The sequence below is a fragment of the Rhinopithecus bieti genome, unplaced genomic scaffold, assembly GCF_001698545.2.
Source record: "Rhinopithecus bieti isolate Rb0 unplaced genomic scaffold, ASM169854v2 scaffold_15087, whole genome shotgun sequence".
In the NCBI taxonomy this organism is placed as follows: domain Eukaryota; kingdom Metazoa; phylum Chordata; class Mammalia; order Primates; family Cercopithecidae; genus Rhinopithecus; species Rhinopithecus bieti.
The window spans coordinates 1,846,462-1,861,050 of NW_016808547.1; the positions used below are offsets into that span (position 1 = coordinate 1,846,462).

The following is a 14,589-nucleotide window of genomic DNA, read 5'->3' on the forward strand; positions in this document are numbered from 1 at the left end:
CTGAGGGGTCTGGTTTTTGTTGTGTGTTGACAATGGGTCTTGGTGCTGTACTGGCACCTGTTGCCCTAACGGGAAGCAGCTCCAGCACCCAGAGGCTCTGACTTTCCACCAACATGCTGGCATCAGGAGGGCTGAGGTGTGCTCCCTCACCACCTTCCATAGGCCTGTCTGTCCTCGCCTCGGGCCTCACTGTCTTCAGCTTGTTAGCCCCAAGGGGATAGGATTGGGCTTCTCTTCCAGTGACGGAGTTCCCCATGTTTCCTCTTCACTAGCCAACTGGTTTCTCCCTTCCACTCATCCTGACTCCGTTGTATCTTGTGAAAATTCCTTGACCACATGAAAATAGAATCCCTTTTCTGATTTTGGAACCAACAAAGATCTTTCCAAATTTTACATTTTGTTAATCTCAGTGATAATCTGAGTGGGAGGGCGAGGCAGCTGGACTTGCTGGCCACATGCGATGCCTTAAGTTATAACCGCACCATCTCCTCTAACGGCAGTGCTGACATAGGTAGACAGCCTAATGACCGCCACAGAGGATTAATCACGTGAACTCTACACAACTGACAAAAAAAGATTGTCTAATAATCTGGAAATATGTTCATAATAAATTGTCATGTGAAAAAACTAAGCTACTGTGAGCTCAATTTCCTGTAAAAAAAGAATATATATGTGTAGAAAAAGATAGAAAAAACATATTTTAAAAAGTTAAACATGGTTATATCCAGGTGGTAGGATAGAGGATCATTTTTGTTTTTCTTTTTTACTGCGTATTTTGATGTTAAAATGTGGTCCTCTGTGTGTTAGGGATTGAATTTCAACTTTTTACAGAGACATGTCTTTGGCTTAACAAAACTAAACAGCACAATGGAACAATAGAGCTCATTTGTTCCAACTCCTCAAATTTTAATGATGAGATGCCAGACCCCAGGTTGGTTACCCTGGGTAACTGGTATACAAGAGGCAAGGCCAGGAGTAGAGAGAATCCATTCCAACTCATGTATTTTTATACCCTGCAATGGTTACTCTAAACTCACCTTCCGTGGCCCCCTCTTACTAAGAGTAGCTGTCTGTAGATGGCCTGAAAGCAACTGCAAACCCCACACTCTCAAAACCTCAGTGCCATTTGGAAACTTACATGCACTGATTCCTGCAAACATTTCAGCAAACCGAGGATCTCTTTCCTGGGAGAAGATTGCATCCGCCTTTTCCACGGACTTCCCGGCCTCATGAACACCAGCTGGTAGGTTGGGGACGGGGACCTGTTTGCACATTAAATAAAACACAAGAGCAACTCATGCGTAAGGCACAGAGTGTGTGTCCCCAGAAGCCACCAGCTCTCCTTCATCAGAACCCCTCCCTCTGGAATCACTGGCATTTGGGGCTGGAACATTTTATCAGGTGGGAAGCTTTTCTATATGTGAAAGCCAAGAACAGCCGGTGAGGGGGTTGTGGACAGTGAACTGAAGGTCACAGGAAGGATAACAGAGTCACACTGATTACTTTCTTAGAGTGAGAAATGAACAACAATCAACTTACTCTAAATATCAGGAAAAGTGGACATCATGTGGAGATAGGAGAAGGAAAGGAGACAGAGCCGGTGAAGAGGGAGGCTCAGAGCATGACAGGAAGAGGCACATTGAAGAAGAATGGGACACAGGCAGTGGCAGGGAAATGGCCAAGAAGCCAGGGGGCCCAAGGGGATCAGAAGCTGCTCTTGTTGGTCTCTGAGTACACTCATACTAGAGTTCATGCATGGTCCTCAGAAATGTCCTTCAGCCCTTCGGTTGACTATGGCCCCTGGTTCTTCACCTGGTACTCACACATTCTTCATGGCTCAGTTCTGTAGGGAGGAGTGACAGCAGCAGACTCCCAGGGGACCTGTAGGTCTGCTCTTTCCATTGTAGCGTGTGGATGGGGCAATCCTTTGGGCTGAGGGGCTCAAGCTCAGGGCTGAATTGAGTCCCCCAGTCCATTGGGCTGGAGACAATTCCAACAGGGAAAGGGTTTTCCAGAAACTCACCTGGGATAAGTCATATGATGACAATCCATCTCTCTGGTGCACTTCTAATTCTGCCTGCTGTTGCTGAAGTTGCCTGTGAAACGAGAAGACAACAAAGAGGGTCATGAGGAACAGAAGGGGTGACAATAGGGCTAAGCCAGGACTTTTCCCATACCTCAGAGGCAGAGTGGGTGATACCCAATGGATCTCTACATTGTTTTCCATTTTAAATTATTTTATTTTATTTTTAATGCCCTAAATCAAGACTCCAGACATTGCATTTCATGTTTAGGCTACCACACTCAACTATTTAAGAAATCAATTTTGATGTGTGACTTCATTTTATGCAGAGTCAAAAGATACCACAGAACAAATATTTTAAGGCAAATTCAGAAAAGCAGTTGGGTTTAATGCTGAATGAAGCAGTTGGCTTCAGCTAACACTTTGCCATAAACGGGCGGGTGTTCACATTATCTCATCCAATCCTCACACTATGCTTTCACAGTGGTTATTCTACCCTCATATTAAAATTAAGAAACCGAAGTTCAAAGAGGTTAAGTGGTTGTCAAGGTCAGCCAACTGGCAAATGGCTATGACAGAACAGAGCCAGGGTCTGACCTGACTCTTCTGACTCCAAGGGACTTTGCTGCCTGCTCCATTTGGGGAAGAAAAAGATTTGCTGGAGGAAATGGTGGCTTTAAGTTTAAAAACTGGGTTGTTTTCAAGAGAAAGTGAACTCTATAGCTCAGAGCCTAAAAATGGGGCAAATGACCGGATCCTCTTCAATTGTAAATACCATTAAGAAGGACAGGCAAAAAATTATTAGTGCTACTATGCAATTCAAATTACTAACAGACATTACTCCCAGCCCAGCAATCAGTTTAAAGCATATGAACAGACAATTCAAGCAAAATAAATAAATAAATAAAAGGACAAATATACATGTACTGTATGTACATATAATAACATATATATAATAGATATAATAAGCAAGTTAGGGAAACATTTTGCCATTAAAATAATCAAAATAAATGTAAATTAAAACACCTTTGAAGTATAATTTTTCAACTGCTAAGTCAATAAAAATATGTTTCACATGGTGGCTTTGCATTGAAACTACCACGGTCACATGGTGTTGGGGAAGTGTTCATGGCACGACCTTTTTGGAAAACTATGGTGACACAGATGAGGGACTGTGGACTTGCTCACACTTTCACACTCTCCCAGGTGGTCATCCTGCTGCTGGTCTGTAGTAAGGAAATTATTCAGTGGAAGGAAGTAAGAGCTACCCATGCAAAGTTGGCAGTAATCGGGAATGACTTTGTAAATCCTGCATATTAATTTCCTGAGTGACTATTCCACAGCACTGACAGCAACCACTGTGAAGATCGTCTAGAAACACAGGAAGGTATGATGAAAGGTATGGAAAAGTTCAAGTGCAGCACAATATATTATGCATGCTGCAAATATGGCCACAAATATCATGTGGTTGAGCAAAATTTAACACCAAGAAAAACAATCTCTCAAGTGTCTGCATTAATTAGGAAGGTTATGTATGGATTTCCGTTGTTTACTTCCAGTGTCTATTTTGAAATAAGAACGATCACAGGGGGTCTCCTCTGACATGTTCATGGTCCCACTTTTATCACCCATGGCTGTGTCCCGGACCGGGTGGTGGGGAAGAACCCCCTGGAGGAACTGCAGACAGGCCACCTCCCTTCATCTGGGTCTGGGATGCAGGGAGGGCTGGCTAGATATTCTGTGGATAGGAAGTGAGGGGAGAGTGGAAGAGGAAGCCTTTGTTATCTACGATGAGGAAGTGGCTGGTGGGGAGGTGCAGGTGTGGAAGGTGCTCCAGCTTCCTGGGGAGGAACCACCAGGAATGCATGGCTAGAACATTGTAACAAAACTGTAAACAAACTGTAACAAAAGCTCTAACAAAATTGTAACTGTCAGCAAAAGCACAGGCTTGGTGAGAATGTGGAGGCCCCCACCCAGGAAGAGGTGGTGTGTTTGGCGACTGTGGACAGAAGGCAGGGGTAACACCTGCACCCGCCCCTGTGCATTTGCCCCGGCCTCCTGCTAGATGCCTGCATTCATCCCAACTCACCTTAGGCTCACAGTCACCTTGGAAGTGGGTTTTCTGTTTTTTTAATTCCCCTTCCGCATGAGGAAACTGAGGCCCAGAGATGCTAGAGGTTTGCAGAAAATAGATGGCACCCTCAAAAGGGATGATTAAAGAAGGTTTAGGGAAGGGGCTACTTAACAGGTATGGCCATAAACGGACAGGTGTTTACATTATCTCATCCAATACCCACACTAAACTTTCAGAGTGGTTACTTTACCCTCATGTTAAAGTTAAGAAACTGAAGTTTAAAGAGGTTAAGCGGTTGTCAAGGTTGGCCAACTGGCAAGGGGCTATCACAGAACGGAGCCAAGTACTGATCTGATACTTCTGATTTCAAGGTGCTTTGCTGTCTGCCCCATTTGGGAAAGAAAAAGCTTTCATAGATGTTATACTAGGATGGTGAAGAGCCCCTAGGCTAGCAACAACAGGAAGCCATCATCATCCCTAGGGCCAAAGGGACAGAAGGAGTGAGCAGCTATCAGACCTGTGAGAGCCATGGTGAGCAAGGCTGCCTAATACCTTTTCCTCTTCCGCTCTTGTTCCTTTGTCTCCAGTCAGTCCCTCCACTGGCCAAACTTAACCAGAACAGAGATCAAGGGATCCCATTTGGCCCTTTCCACAATGGTTAACTTCAATCTTCCTCCCAGGCAAACAGGCAAGGCAGAGGGTGTACCAATTGTGTGTGGTAGAAACACAACCACCAGGCTGGTAAGTGGTGAAGACTAAGCAAGACTAGATTTTCTCATTCCAAGTGTAGGCTGTTTGGATTACATAAAAGATGCATTGCTATTTGCTGACTCTTCTCAGCTCCTAAGAAACAAATGCACACAAGTGATCTGGTCCACAGCTCCTCTGATAACAGCAACCCCCGGTACATCATTTCTTTTGACAGGCAACTGGTCAGTCTCTGCTTGACTTTCTCTGCTAGAGAGCTCACTGCATTTTGGGGCAGCCTGCTCCATTTGCAGACAGAAATACTTATAAAAAGCATGACCCCTAAAGAACCCAAATGCACCTCCCTATAACTTTCATCTGGGGAACAACTTCTGCCCCTGGAGAAACATAAAATAAGTTGGATTCTGTTTCTAAAGTCTTTTTCTCAGCATTACAAAAGATGTATGATCTGAACACCACTTCCTCCTCTGGCCATGCCTTCTGTGCTGATGGCCCTGGTGTGTGTGTGTCCCCACCATAAAGGAAGGTCTCCTCGATGGGAACCCCAGTTGGAGGACATGGCGAACATTCTGTTTCGAGTCCAGCCCAGAGGAGTCATTCATTCAGTGAACCATACGGAACTCTATTGCCAGGCACCGGGACAGACCAACGACTTAGAACCCACAAGATCCCTGCCCTCATGGAACTGACAGTCTCCAGGGAAAGACACGCGTAGGCAAGCAATTACAGTGTGGTGAGTTAAGATGACACCTCAGGACGAACAAGATTCTATCGAAGGGTACAGTCTGCCTCCTCATGTCAGTGTGGGGGCCCAGATAAAAGGAAAAGGATAAAAGCAGAAGCACGTGATCTCCTACCAGGCAGTCTCAGCCCATGCTTATTAGACCAGCAAAGTGGGAGCACTAGAAATAATTTTCCAAACAAATTGGCATTCCAGAAATTGAAAAAGGAAACAATATTCAACAGAAAAAAAAGCATTCCTTTCTATACCTCCTTATTCTTACTTTATGACTTTTGTTTTGTTTTGCTTTGATTCACACCTTGGGGGCACCATCACCTTCCACTGAATGTAGGGCTGATGGCCAGTACTTTGTCAACATTTTCACATCTCTGCAGTATCCTCATTTCAGAGATAAAGCAACTCAGATGCAACGATGAAAGTGTAGATGTAAGTGTCCAGGGTGTGAACTAAGTGTCCAGAGTAACACGGTTAGAATGTAAATGATGCATCCAGGGTGACATGGCTAGAATGTAATTGATGTGTAAAGGATGGGTGGCATGGCACGAATATGGAACACATAGGACTCAAACCCAAGTCTGTCTGGCTGGAGACCTTGCACAGTTTTTCCTCTGTCCTAAGCTGCTGCCCTAGCCCAAGAGACATACCCATGGCTATAACACAGACAATTATTCCACGTCTCCTATTCCAGTACCTTGGGCATCTTGAGCCATAGGAAACAGAAAAATCTGTTCCTTGGGACTTTGGTGGGGTTGAAGCAGTGAACTCCCCATTATGGCAGCAATCCATGAACCATTTTCTAACCCTTTCCCAGAGCCCTACCTTCAACCCACAAACATTTTTCCAGGAAATGACAACCACTCCTACCTGCAACTCAGGCTGTGCCCAGCCCAGGCCCAGAATCTCGGAGACAGGATAGGATCACTGTGTGGAGTTGTGTAGCTGTACCACAGGTGCCTGGCTAAGGGGCAAAGTGGGGCACAAACCCAGCCCTGTCCATTCACACACCTTGGTGCAGGTCTGTGTTTGGGGAGGGCCCATGTTTCTAATGTGCATAAAGGCCGTGATAAGGGGTCTTGGTATTAGGCTGGGGGATTGCTTTCAGTTCTGTTCCTGTTTGGGCTCCTAGACCAGAAAAAGCTCCTTTCACTGGGAAGCAGAAAATCAGGTCACAGGTATGGCTGGCAAATCCCCAGGACCCTAACCACACTGGCTCTGTGGTTGGAACATCAGCATCTCCATCCCACAACCTTTGGGTTTCTTCTTCCATAGCTGAGCACGTGTGGAAGAGAAAGTGCTGACCTGCAGGCTGCCCCATCCTGAGAAGAGCCCTGGGGAGTTTTCTCAGACATTTCACAGCAATGGTATGAAAATAAACCTTGGTGTGCTTGCAAATTCCAGAGAAGGAGAAAGCAGGGCTGCTCAGAAGAAAACTGACTGACAGCACATGCGAGGGAAGTGGGTTCCTACCGCAGCCAGTGCTGCCCTCCATTAGCTAGGCTACAATGGCTGAGGAGTAGAAAGTGAATGCTTCAAGCTCGGCTTCCTGTCGGCGAGGTGCAGGAGGCTGGGCAGATGCTGTCAATTTTCCCTCATGCTCCCTGGACAGGGGTTTTTACTCAGCCTAAGTGAGTAAGAAGGCATGAAGTGGGCATTCCGAGGTCGCTGGAATCATGTCCCTGGGAGTAACTGGAAGCACGCTGGGAGGCGTCTGGGGATGGAGGCTAATATCCATCCTGGTTGGGCACCATCTGCATGTCTATTGTGAAGCACTCGAAATGCTTATTACAGGGTTTGGAATTGATTTGATCAGGGCCAGAGAGCAGCATGGTCCAGTCATGCATGTGTGTGCATGCACACGTGTGTGTGTTAGAGCTTGCTTCCTGGCCATGTGGATTGGCTCAGCAGGGTCCTGATGGAAGGCAGGGGAGATGGTCAGTAAGACCGATGATCACTTGTGAGGGGGCAAAGGCCTCAACCAAGGCAGTGCCAAAGAGGCAGAGAAGGATATGCGCTAGAGAGAATCCCAGTTGGAACCAGGGGCTCTGGTTCTGTGCCAGGTTGCCTGTTGAGGTGAATGAGAGGGAGGGATCCAGGATAGCTCCCAGATCTAGGGTTTGGTGACTGGGTGTTTCAGGCCCTTACTGCCTCTATGCTCTGCAGAGAACAGGAATGCAGTCTTTCCTTTGATTTCTTTTGTACCCACCCCTATGCTCCACCACCTGCCTAGGACCAACCAGGTGGCCACTGCTAAGCATGACAAAGGAGACATGATGGTCGGTCGGCTCAAGAGAGACTGAATCGTGATTCTGGGCATGGTGGGGTTTTAAAAACACATGCACGCACACACACACACACACACGAGCCAACAGGTGTGGTTATGACAACATTGGAACAATGCTATGACAGGAAAGAGGACTTGGCCTGAACAGACCCAAAGAGATAACTTCAGATCACTTCCCTAAAAAGATGTCAGAAATGAAGAAGGCACAGCAGCTAGGTTGTGCCTAAGTAAAAACACTGAAATGACTCAAGCTAAGAAACAGCCCCAAAAGAGTGTTGGCCCCCAGTGCCAAGGCACATTTCAAAACTGTGGTATGTGACCAGTATGTTAAATCAGTCTGGGTTTTTCTGGACTTCATTCCATATTTGATGGAACAGGAGAAAATGCAAGGGTGATAAAGAGGTCTTCTTTGTAGTAACTTTATACAAATGTTCGACATTAAACACTCAATTTCTCCAGGAAGTTTCTTTTGGATGCTTTTGACTGAAAGCAACCAAGCTTGCAAATTGTCCACACTTCACCCTCGCCATCCCCTTCCCTCAGCACAGAGCATTTAAGGATCTTTCCATAACAAGTCTGCCAACTGCTGGCAAAGTCTCGCCTCACGAATTCGAAAATAGCTAGCCAGTTCACATTCACGGTTGTCACTGCCCTCTACCGTCCACAGTAAACTTTTTCAAGCAACTTCACCAATGCAGGACCTTTCAGTTCAGAGACACAGACTGAGGATTCTGGTGTAACTATGTCCTGAGGGGGCATCCTAATCCATGTAACCTCACAAGCTGCAACAGCAACTTTCCGGAGGAACTACGTAGGCCAAACCCTATACAAGATGGCTTTTCTGTTTTCTCAGTGCTGCCTGACTTTCAGGAAAAGAAAGCAAAACCTCAGCCCCAAGGGTGGTTTTCACAGGGGGATATTTACTTTTCTTGCAAGCCCCACTGCAGTGCTACCTCCTGGGGATGCTTTCTCCGAGGCCCGAGGGGAAGTATTTATTCTTTGCCCCCACTGCATTTTACCTGTCCCTCCCGTCTGCCCCTTCTTACGTTCTCCATGTTATTGGAGCTCAAGTCTTAGCTTGGAGTGGCTGGAGCAAGGGGCCATGACAGGAGGCATGAGCCTGGGACAAAGCTGTGGCTTGAACAGATGCTAAGCAGATCCAGGCTGGCATTTAAAGCTATGGCTTGAACAGATGCTAAGCAGATCCAGGCTGGCATTTTCCTCCTCCTCTCCCTTTGGGGCTCCCACTGTCCTGCACCTGGCTCCTTCAGGTCAGTGGGCACACGCTGTTACCCTGTCTCAAGAGCTCCTGAAAGGCCCTTGCCCAGCACCCTCCATAACCCACCTGTTGAACAAAGAAAGCACCATGGAATCCTGAGCCCTGCTTACTTTTACTCCCATTTCTCAAGCGTCCCTATTTTCTTCAAGGCTGGGCCACATATGAGCCTGGCACTGGTGGTACCTCTCTGCTTCCTAAGTAAAGAAGAACCACCCTTTTCCCATGTTGGGAGAAGTGAGACAATAAAACATCCTTAATTTGGCCAAGCTAACTGAGTTTCACCAGATAAAATCAGAATAGAAAATAGTAAAATAGTATTATCTTTTTGCATACCTGGAACTATGATTGAGTACATTTGTTCCTGCTCTACTTACAACCAAGAAAGTCTTGACTAGAAGGCAAAGGTAAAAAAAAAGAATCAGAGCATCAAGTCAGCCAAGGGTGACATTAAGAAAGAGGAGCTGGTTGGACAGAGTTTGGGGAGAATGACCAGTGAGAACAGGTTATTTCATGTGGGTTATCAAGAGGCTTCTGGGAAAACAATTTCAACACCTTCAGGGCAAAAGCAAGGCTGTAAGGGGCTAAGAACAGATGAATGGTGAAGAAGGAGGTTCCCACAGACACGTCTGGCAGGGCCAGGTGGGAGGGGAGCTTTGGTGGGTTGGCCTGACAGGGATTCTCCAAGATCAGCAAGTCAGGTGTCTATATGAAGGCCCGAGAAGGAGTCAACAAGGAGGATGAGACAAGAAGGGAGGGTCATGGGAGTCCAGGGACGTGCAGGGAGATGAAGAAGGTGCAGGGTTTGGCCCTGGAAGGAGGAGGCTTTGCCCCTGCTAGGAGCCGGAAATGGAGGAGGGCATTGAGATAGAAACACTCATGAACAGGAAGAGAATCACCAGGAGGGTCCTGGTGTCTCTGGTTGTTGGAAGGCAAGGTGATCTGCCCGGAGTTAGAGGAAGAAGGCAGGCAGGGCATTTAGGAGACCAAACATAATCAAGGGCTTCAGGCAAGAACTGGCCCAAGAAACTGCCAAGCCACTGCAAAGGGTGGCAGGGTTGCGTTGCTCCTGCAGCTGCTGACAATCACAGTGATAGCTACTGCAGACCACATTTACCGGGGCCGACTCAGTCTGCTATCATAGTAGAGTGCTTCATATGCAGTAGCTCCATGCAGAATCTGCAGAATAATTCTATGATTCTGGGCCAGTAGTTCTGTCATTCTCCCCATTTTACAGATGAAGCAACTGAGGCTTAGAAATAGTAGGTGACTTGCCCAGTTGGGAGCTGGGATTGGAATCCAAGTCATCATCTAATTAAAGAGCTTCTGCACAGAAAAACAAACAAACACAACAACAACAAAACTATCACTAGAGTAAACAGATAACCTACAGAATGGGAGAAAATATTTGCCAACTATGCATTTGACAAAGAAATAATATCCAGAATCCACAAGGAATTTAAATTAATCAATGAGAAAACAACAAATCCCATTAAAAAGTGGGCAAAAGGCATGAACAAGATACTTCTCAAAAGAAGTCATAGAAGCAGCCAACAAACAGATGAAAAAAATACTCATTGCTAATCACCAGAGAAATGCAAATCAAAACCACAATGAGATACCATCTCACACCAGTTACAATGGCTATTATTAAAAAGTCAAAAAATAACAGATGTTGGCGAGGTTGCAGAGAAAAGAGAATGCTTACACAGTGATGATGGGAATGTAAATTTGTTCAGCCACTGTGGAAAGCAGTCTGGAGATTTCTCAAGGAACTAAAAACAGAATTACCAGTCAATCCAGCAATCCCATTACTGCATTACTGGGTATATACTCAAAGGAAAATAAATTGTTCTACCAAAAAGACGCTTGGACTTGCAGGTTCATTGCAACACTATTCATAATAGCAAAGACAAGGAATAAACCCAGGTGCTCATCAATGGTGGGCTGAATAAAGAAAATGTGGGCTGGGCACGGTGGCTCACACCTGTAATCCCAGCACTTTGGGAGGCCAAAGCAGGGGATTTGCCTGATTCCAGGAGTTTGAGACCAGCCTGGGAAACACGGCAAAACCCCATCTCTGCTAAAAATACAAGAAATCAGCTGGGCGTGGTGGTGCGTGCCTATAGTCCCAGCTACTCGGGAGGCTGAGGTGGGAGAATCACCTGAGCTCAGGAAGTTAAGGCTGTAATGAGCCCAGATAGTGCCACTGCACTCCAGCCTAGGTGATGGAGTGAGATTCTGTTTCAAAAAAAAAAGAGAAGAAGAAAATGTGGTATATAAACGCCACAAAATATGCAGCCATTAAAAAGAACAAAACCATGTCCTTTGCAGCAACATGGATGCAGCTGGAATCCATTATCCTAAGTGAATTAATGCCGAATCAAAAAACCAAATACCATGTGTTCTCACCTGTAAGTGGGAACTAAACATTGGGTACTCACAGACATAAAGATGGGAATGATAGACACTGGGGGGACTACTAGAGAAGGAGGGTGAGAGGGAGGCAAGGGTTGAAAAACTACCTGTTGGGAACTATGTTCACTCCTTGGGTGATGGATTCAACTGAAGTCCAAGCCTCAGCATCATGCAATATATCCATGTAACAAACCTGCATATGTACCCCCTGAATCTAAAATTTAAAAAAAATTCCAGGTCATTGGCCCCCTGAGGCATCTTGCATGGACTCGTCTGTCCAGCTCTGTGACTACTGGCCCAGGAGCAGGGTAGAGGCTGAGGACTCAGAGGGTGGTGTTGCCTGGAAAGAAGTTTACTTTGTGGGGCCCAGATGGGAACTCCCAAATCCAAGGGGCTCAGGGACAGCAACAGAGGGCAGAGCCAGGCAAGTTCTGAGAGTGCCAGCAGGCGGTGGTGACCACCTGGAGGCTTCAGAATTCCGGGGAGGCTACCAAGAAGGGATGTCAGCAGATGAAGAGGAGGTGGTAGGGTTGGAAACAGGTCCCCCAACCGAGTGCTGAACCAGGGAAAATGGTGGATGCTGGTGCCACTGACTATGATGGCGAGACATGGGGACAGTTTTCCAGATGCCAGCCTCATCTCACACCCTTGCATGCTACAGTCCTCCCGACACACTGGCCATGGCTTCCACATGCTTGCATTTGCTTGGACATCCTTTTGTCCAAATGCCTTTGTGTTGGTTTCTTGGCCTTGTATATCCTTGAGATTAAATGCAGAGGAGGTATGACCTGTTCAAGGTCATGCTCACTGTGCTGGAAGTTGAACCCAGTGTCTGGCCTGTAGCTTGACTTCATTTAATCTTTACAGCAACCTTAGAGGGAGGTGAAGAGAGGAAGTGACTTGTTCAAGGTTGCACAGGCAGGAAGTGGTGGGGTCAAGGTCTGCTAACATGTATGGAACACAGGAGTGATGACTCCAGCAGAGACCTTGGGCTCCTCAGGCCCTGGGCAGGGAGGAATGCTTCCACAGCTGGGCAGCAGGGAAATCATGTGTCTTTGAGGTGCCTACACCCGGGCCACCTGTCCCATTCCCTAGAGCTGTCAAGAGGCTCAGCCTCACTTCCTCCACCCCTGGCTGCAGTAGGACCAAGAAACCAGGCACAAGCAGCTGCTGCAACAGGGAGCAACACGGGAGGGCCCAGCAGAGCTCCATTTGGCTGGGTTCCATGCTCAGGGGCAAGAAAAGAGGAACAGAAACTGGAGCACCTTGCACTGAAGGGAGGAGAGTGTCATGATCATCACTCATTCTTTTGTTTCTCACAAATCAGGAGGGAAATGAGAAGGAGGAACATGGGAGGGAGACAGTGATGGGGACCTACAGTCTCCTCTGTTCTTAATCCTGCAGGGATTTCCAGCTACAGGGAGAGCCGGCAGGGAGAAAAGAGCTCCAAATAAAATTGCCAGCTCTGGACCCAAGCAAGCGCATGTGGATTCCAGGAGAGGGAAACAGTGGAGTACATACTTGACGTTGGTGTTGGTGCAGATGATGTACTCAATCTCATCAGAATAGGGATTCTGGAATGTGAAGCTGCTGGTGCGGATCAACATCCACTCCCGGTTCTTGGTGCGAAATCGATACATGACCGACAGTACTTGGCCTTTCAGCTTAACCACCTGAGAAAACATTTGGAGAAGGAAGTCAGCAGGAGGAAGGATGGTGCCAAATGGGAGGAGGGAGAGGCTGCAGGCAGTGGGGTTGTGGCGGGGGACAGCAGGATCTCAGAATAGAGGCATTGTGGCTAAAAGACAGTAAGAGAGGGAGAGCAGTTTTGCAATGGGAATTCCTCCGCCTACCTCCTGGTGAAATGGGGTGCTGCATTTGGGTCATTCTGTACCCACAGTATGAGAAAGCAACCATTCAATGCCTGCTTTATAGTAGGACTTCTAATTTAGCTTTTACAAATCAGATCATGAAAACTCTGCAAGCCAGAGCATTTTTCTTTTTGCCTTGGTTGCTAGGGTACTCTGGATTTGGTGCTCTCCACTCACCCTCAAGTTATCTCACTCAGGTATGTAGCTACATTGTATTCACGGATTTACTTCTTGCTACCACAACATACAAGATGCTTAACCTCTGCTTAACATTGTAAAATGGAATCAATAGACTCTCTGATAGGAGACATAATGAAATGGTCACTTTCTATGGATTATTTATTTATTTATAAGTTTCTATGTATTACACTTTGATGTAATATGATTTCAAACGTATTGCTTCAGAAACAGCCTCACGAGAGTTTGGTAAGATGAGTTTTATTATTTACAGCTGATAATACTGAGACTCAGGGAAATTAAATAAGTCATCCAAGATCAGATAACTTTGGTGGAAAAGCTGGGACAGGAAGCAAGATCTTACTTCCGCATCACAAGATTGTCCCTCTGGCTACACAGATCTCCCCTTTTTCTATTGAAAATATGCTCCAGCCTGGCCATCATGGCGAAACCCCGTCTCTACTAAAAATATGAAAACTAGCCACGCCCCATGCCTGTAATCCCAGCTACTTGGGAGGCTAAGGCATGAGAATCGCTTGAACCCAGGAGGCAGAGGTTACAGTGAGCAGACATCGTGCCACTGCTGGCCCCTGCCACAACCCCACTGCCTGCAGTCTCCTTATCCAAGGGGGCTACAATCCAAAACCCCCAGTGGATGCCTGGAATTGTGACTAGTACGAAATCCTATAGATGCTATGCTGTTTCCTACATATACATACCTATGATAAAGTTTACAAATTAGAAACAGTAAGAGATTAACAACAACTCATAATAAAATAGAACAATTATACCAATATGCCAGCATCACTATTCTTGCACTTGTTTGGCAGCGAACACGGTGTGGAAACACTGGCCAAAGGAAGGAATCACGTCCTAAGCTGGACAGAGGGGGAAGGCACAAGATTTCATCATGCTACTCAGAACAGCACACAATATAAAACTGATGAGTTATTTCTGGAATTTTCCATTTAATAGTTTTGGACTGTGGTTGACTGCTGGTAACTGCAATTGTTGAAAGC

General features: G+C 46.3%; 1 protein-coding gene across 6 annotated transcripts in view; it reads right to left on the reverse strand.

Moving 5' to 3' along the window:
• The window catches only part of ARNT2 (aryl hydrocarbon receptor nuclear translocator 2), a 155,228-nt gene that overhangs the window by 26,215 nt on the left and 114,424 nt on the right, over positions 1 to 14,589 (reverse strand). For all 6 annotated transcript variants that reach the window (XR_001888147.1, XR_001888146.1, XM_017886857.1 and 3 more), the window contains 3 exons: positions 13,044 to 13,195; positions 2,024 to 2,096; positions 1,139 to 1,262 (listed from right to left, as the gene is read on the reverse strand). Coding sequence is in view for 4 of the 6 variants with exons in the window: in XM_017886857.1 (XP_017742346.1) it covers positions 1,139 to 1,262; positions 2,024 to 2,096; positions 13,044 to 13,195 (349 nt within the window). In the remaining 2 variants the exon portion in view is untranslated. The remainder of the gene's footprint in view (positions 1 to 1,138; positions 1,263 to 2,023; positions 2,097 to 13,043; positions 13,196 to 14,589) is intronic.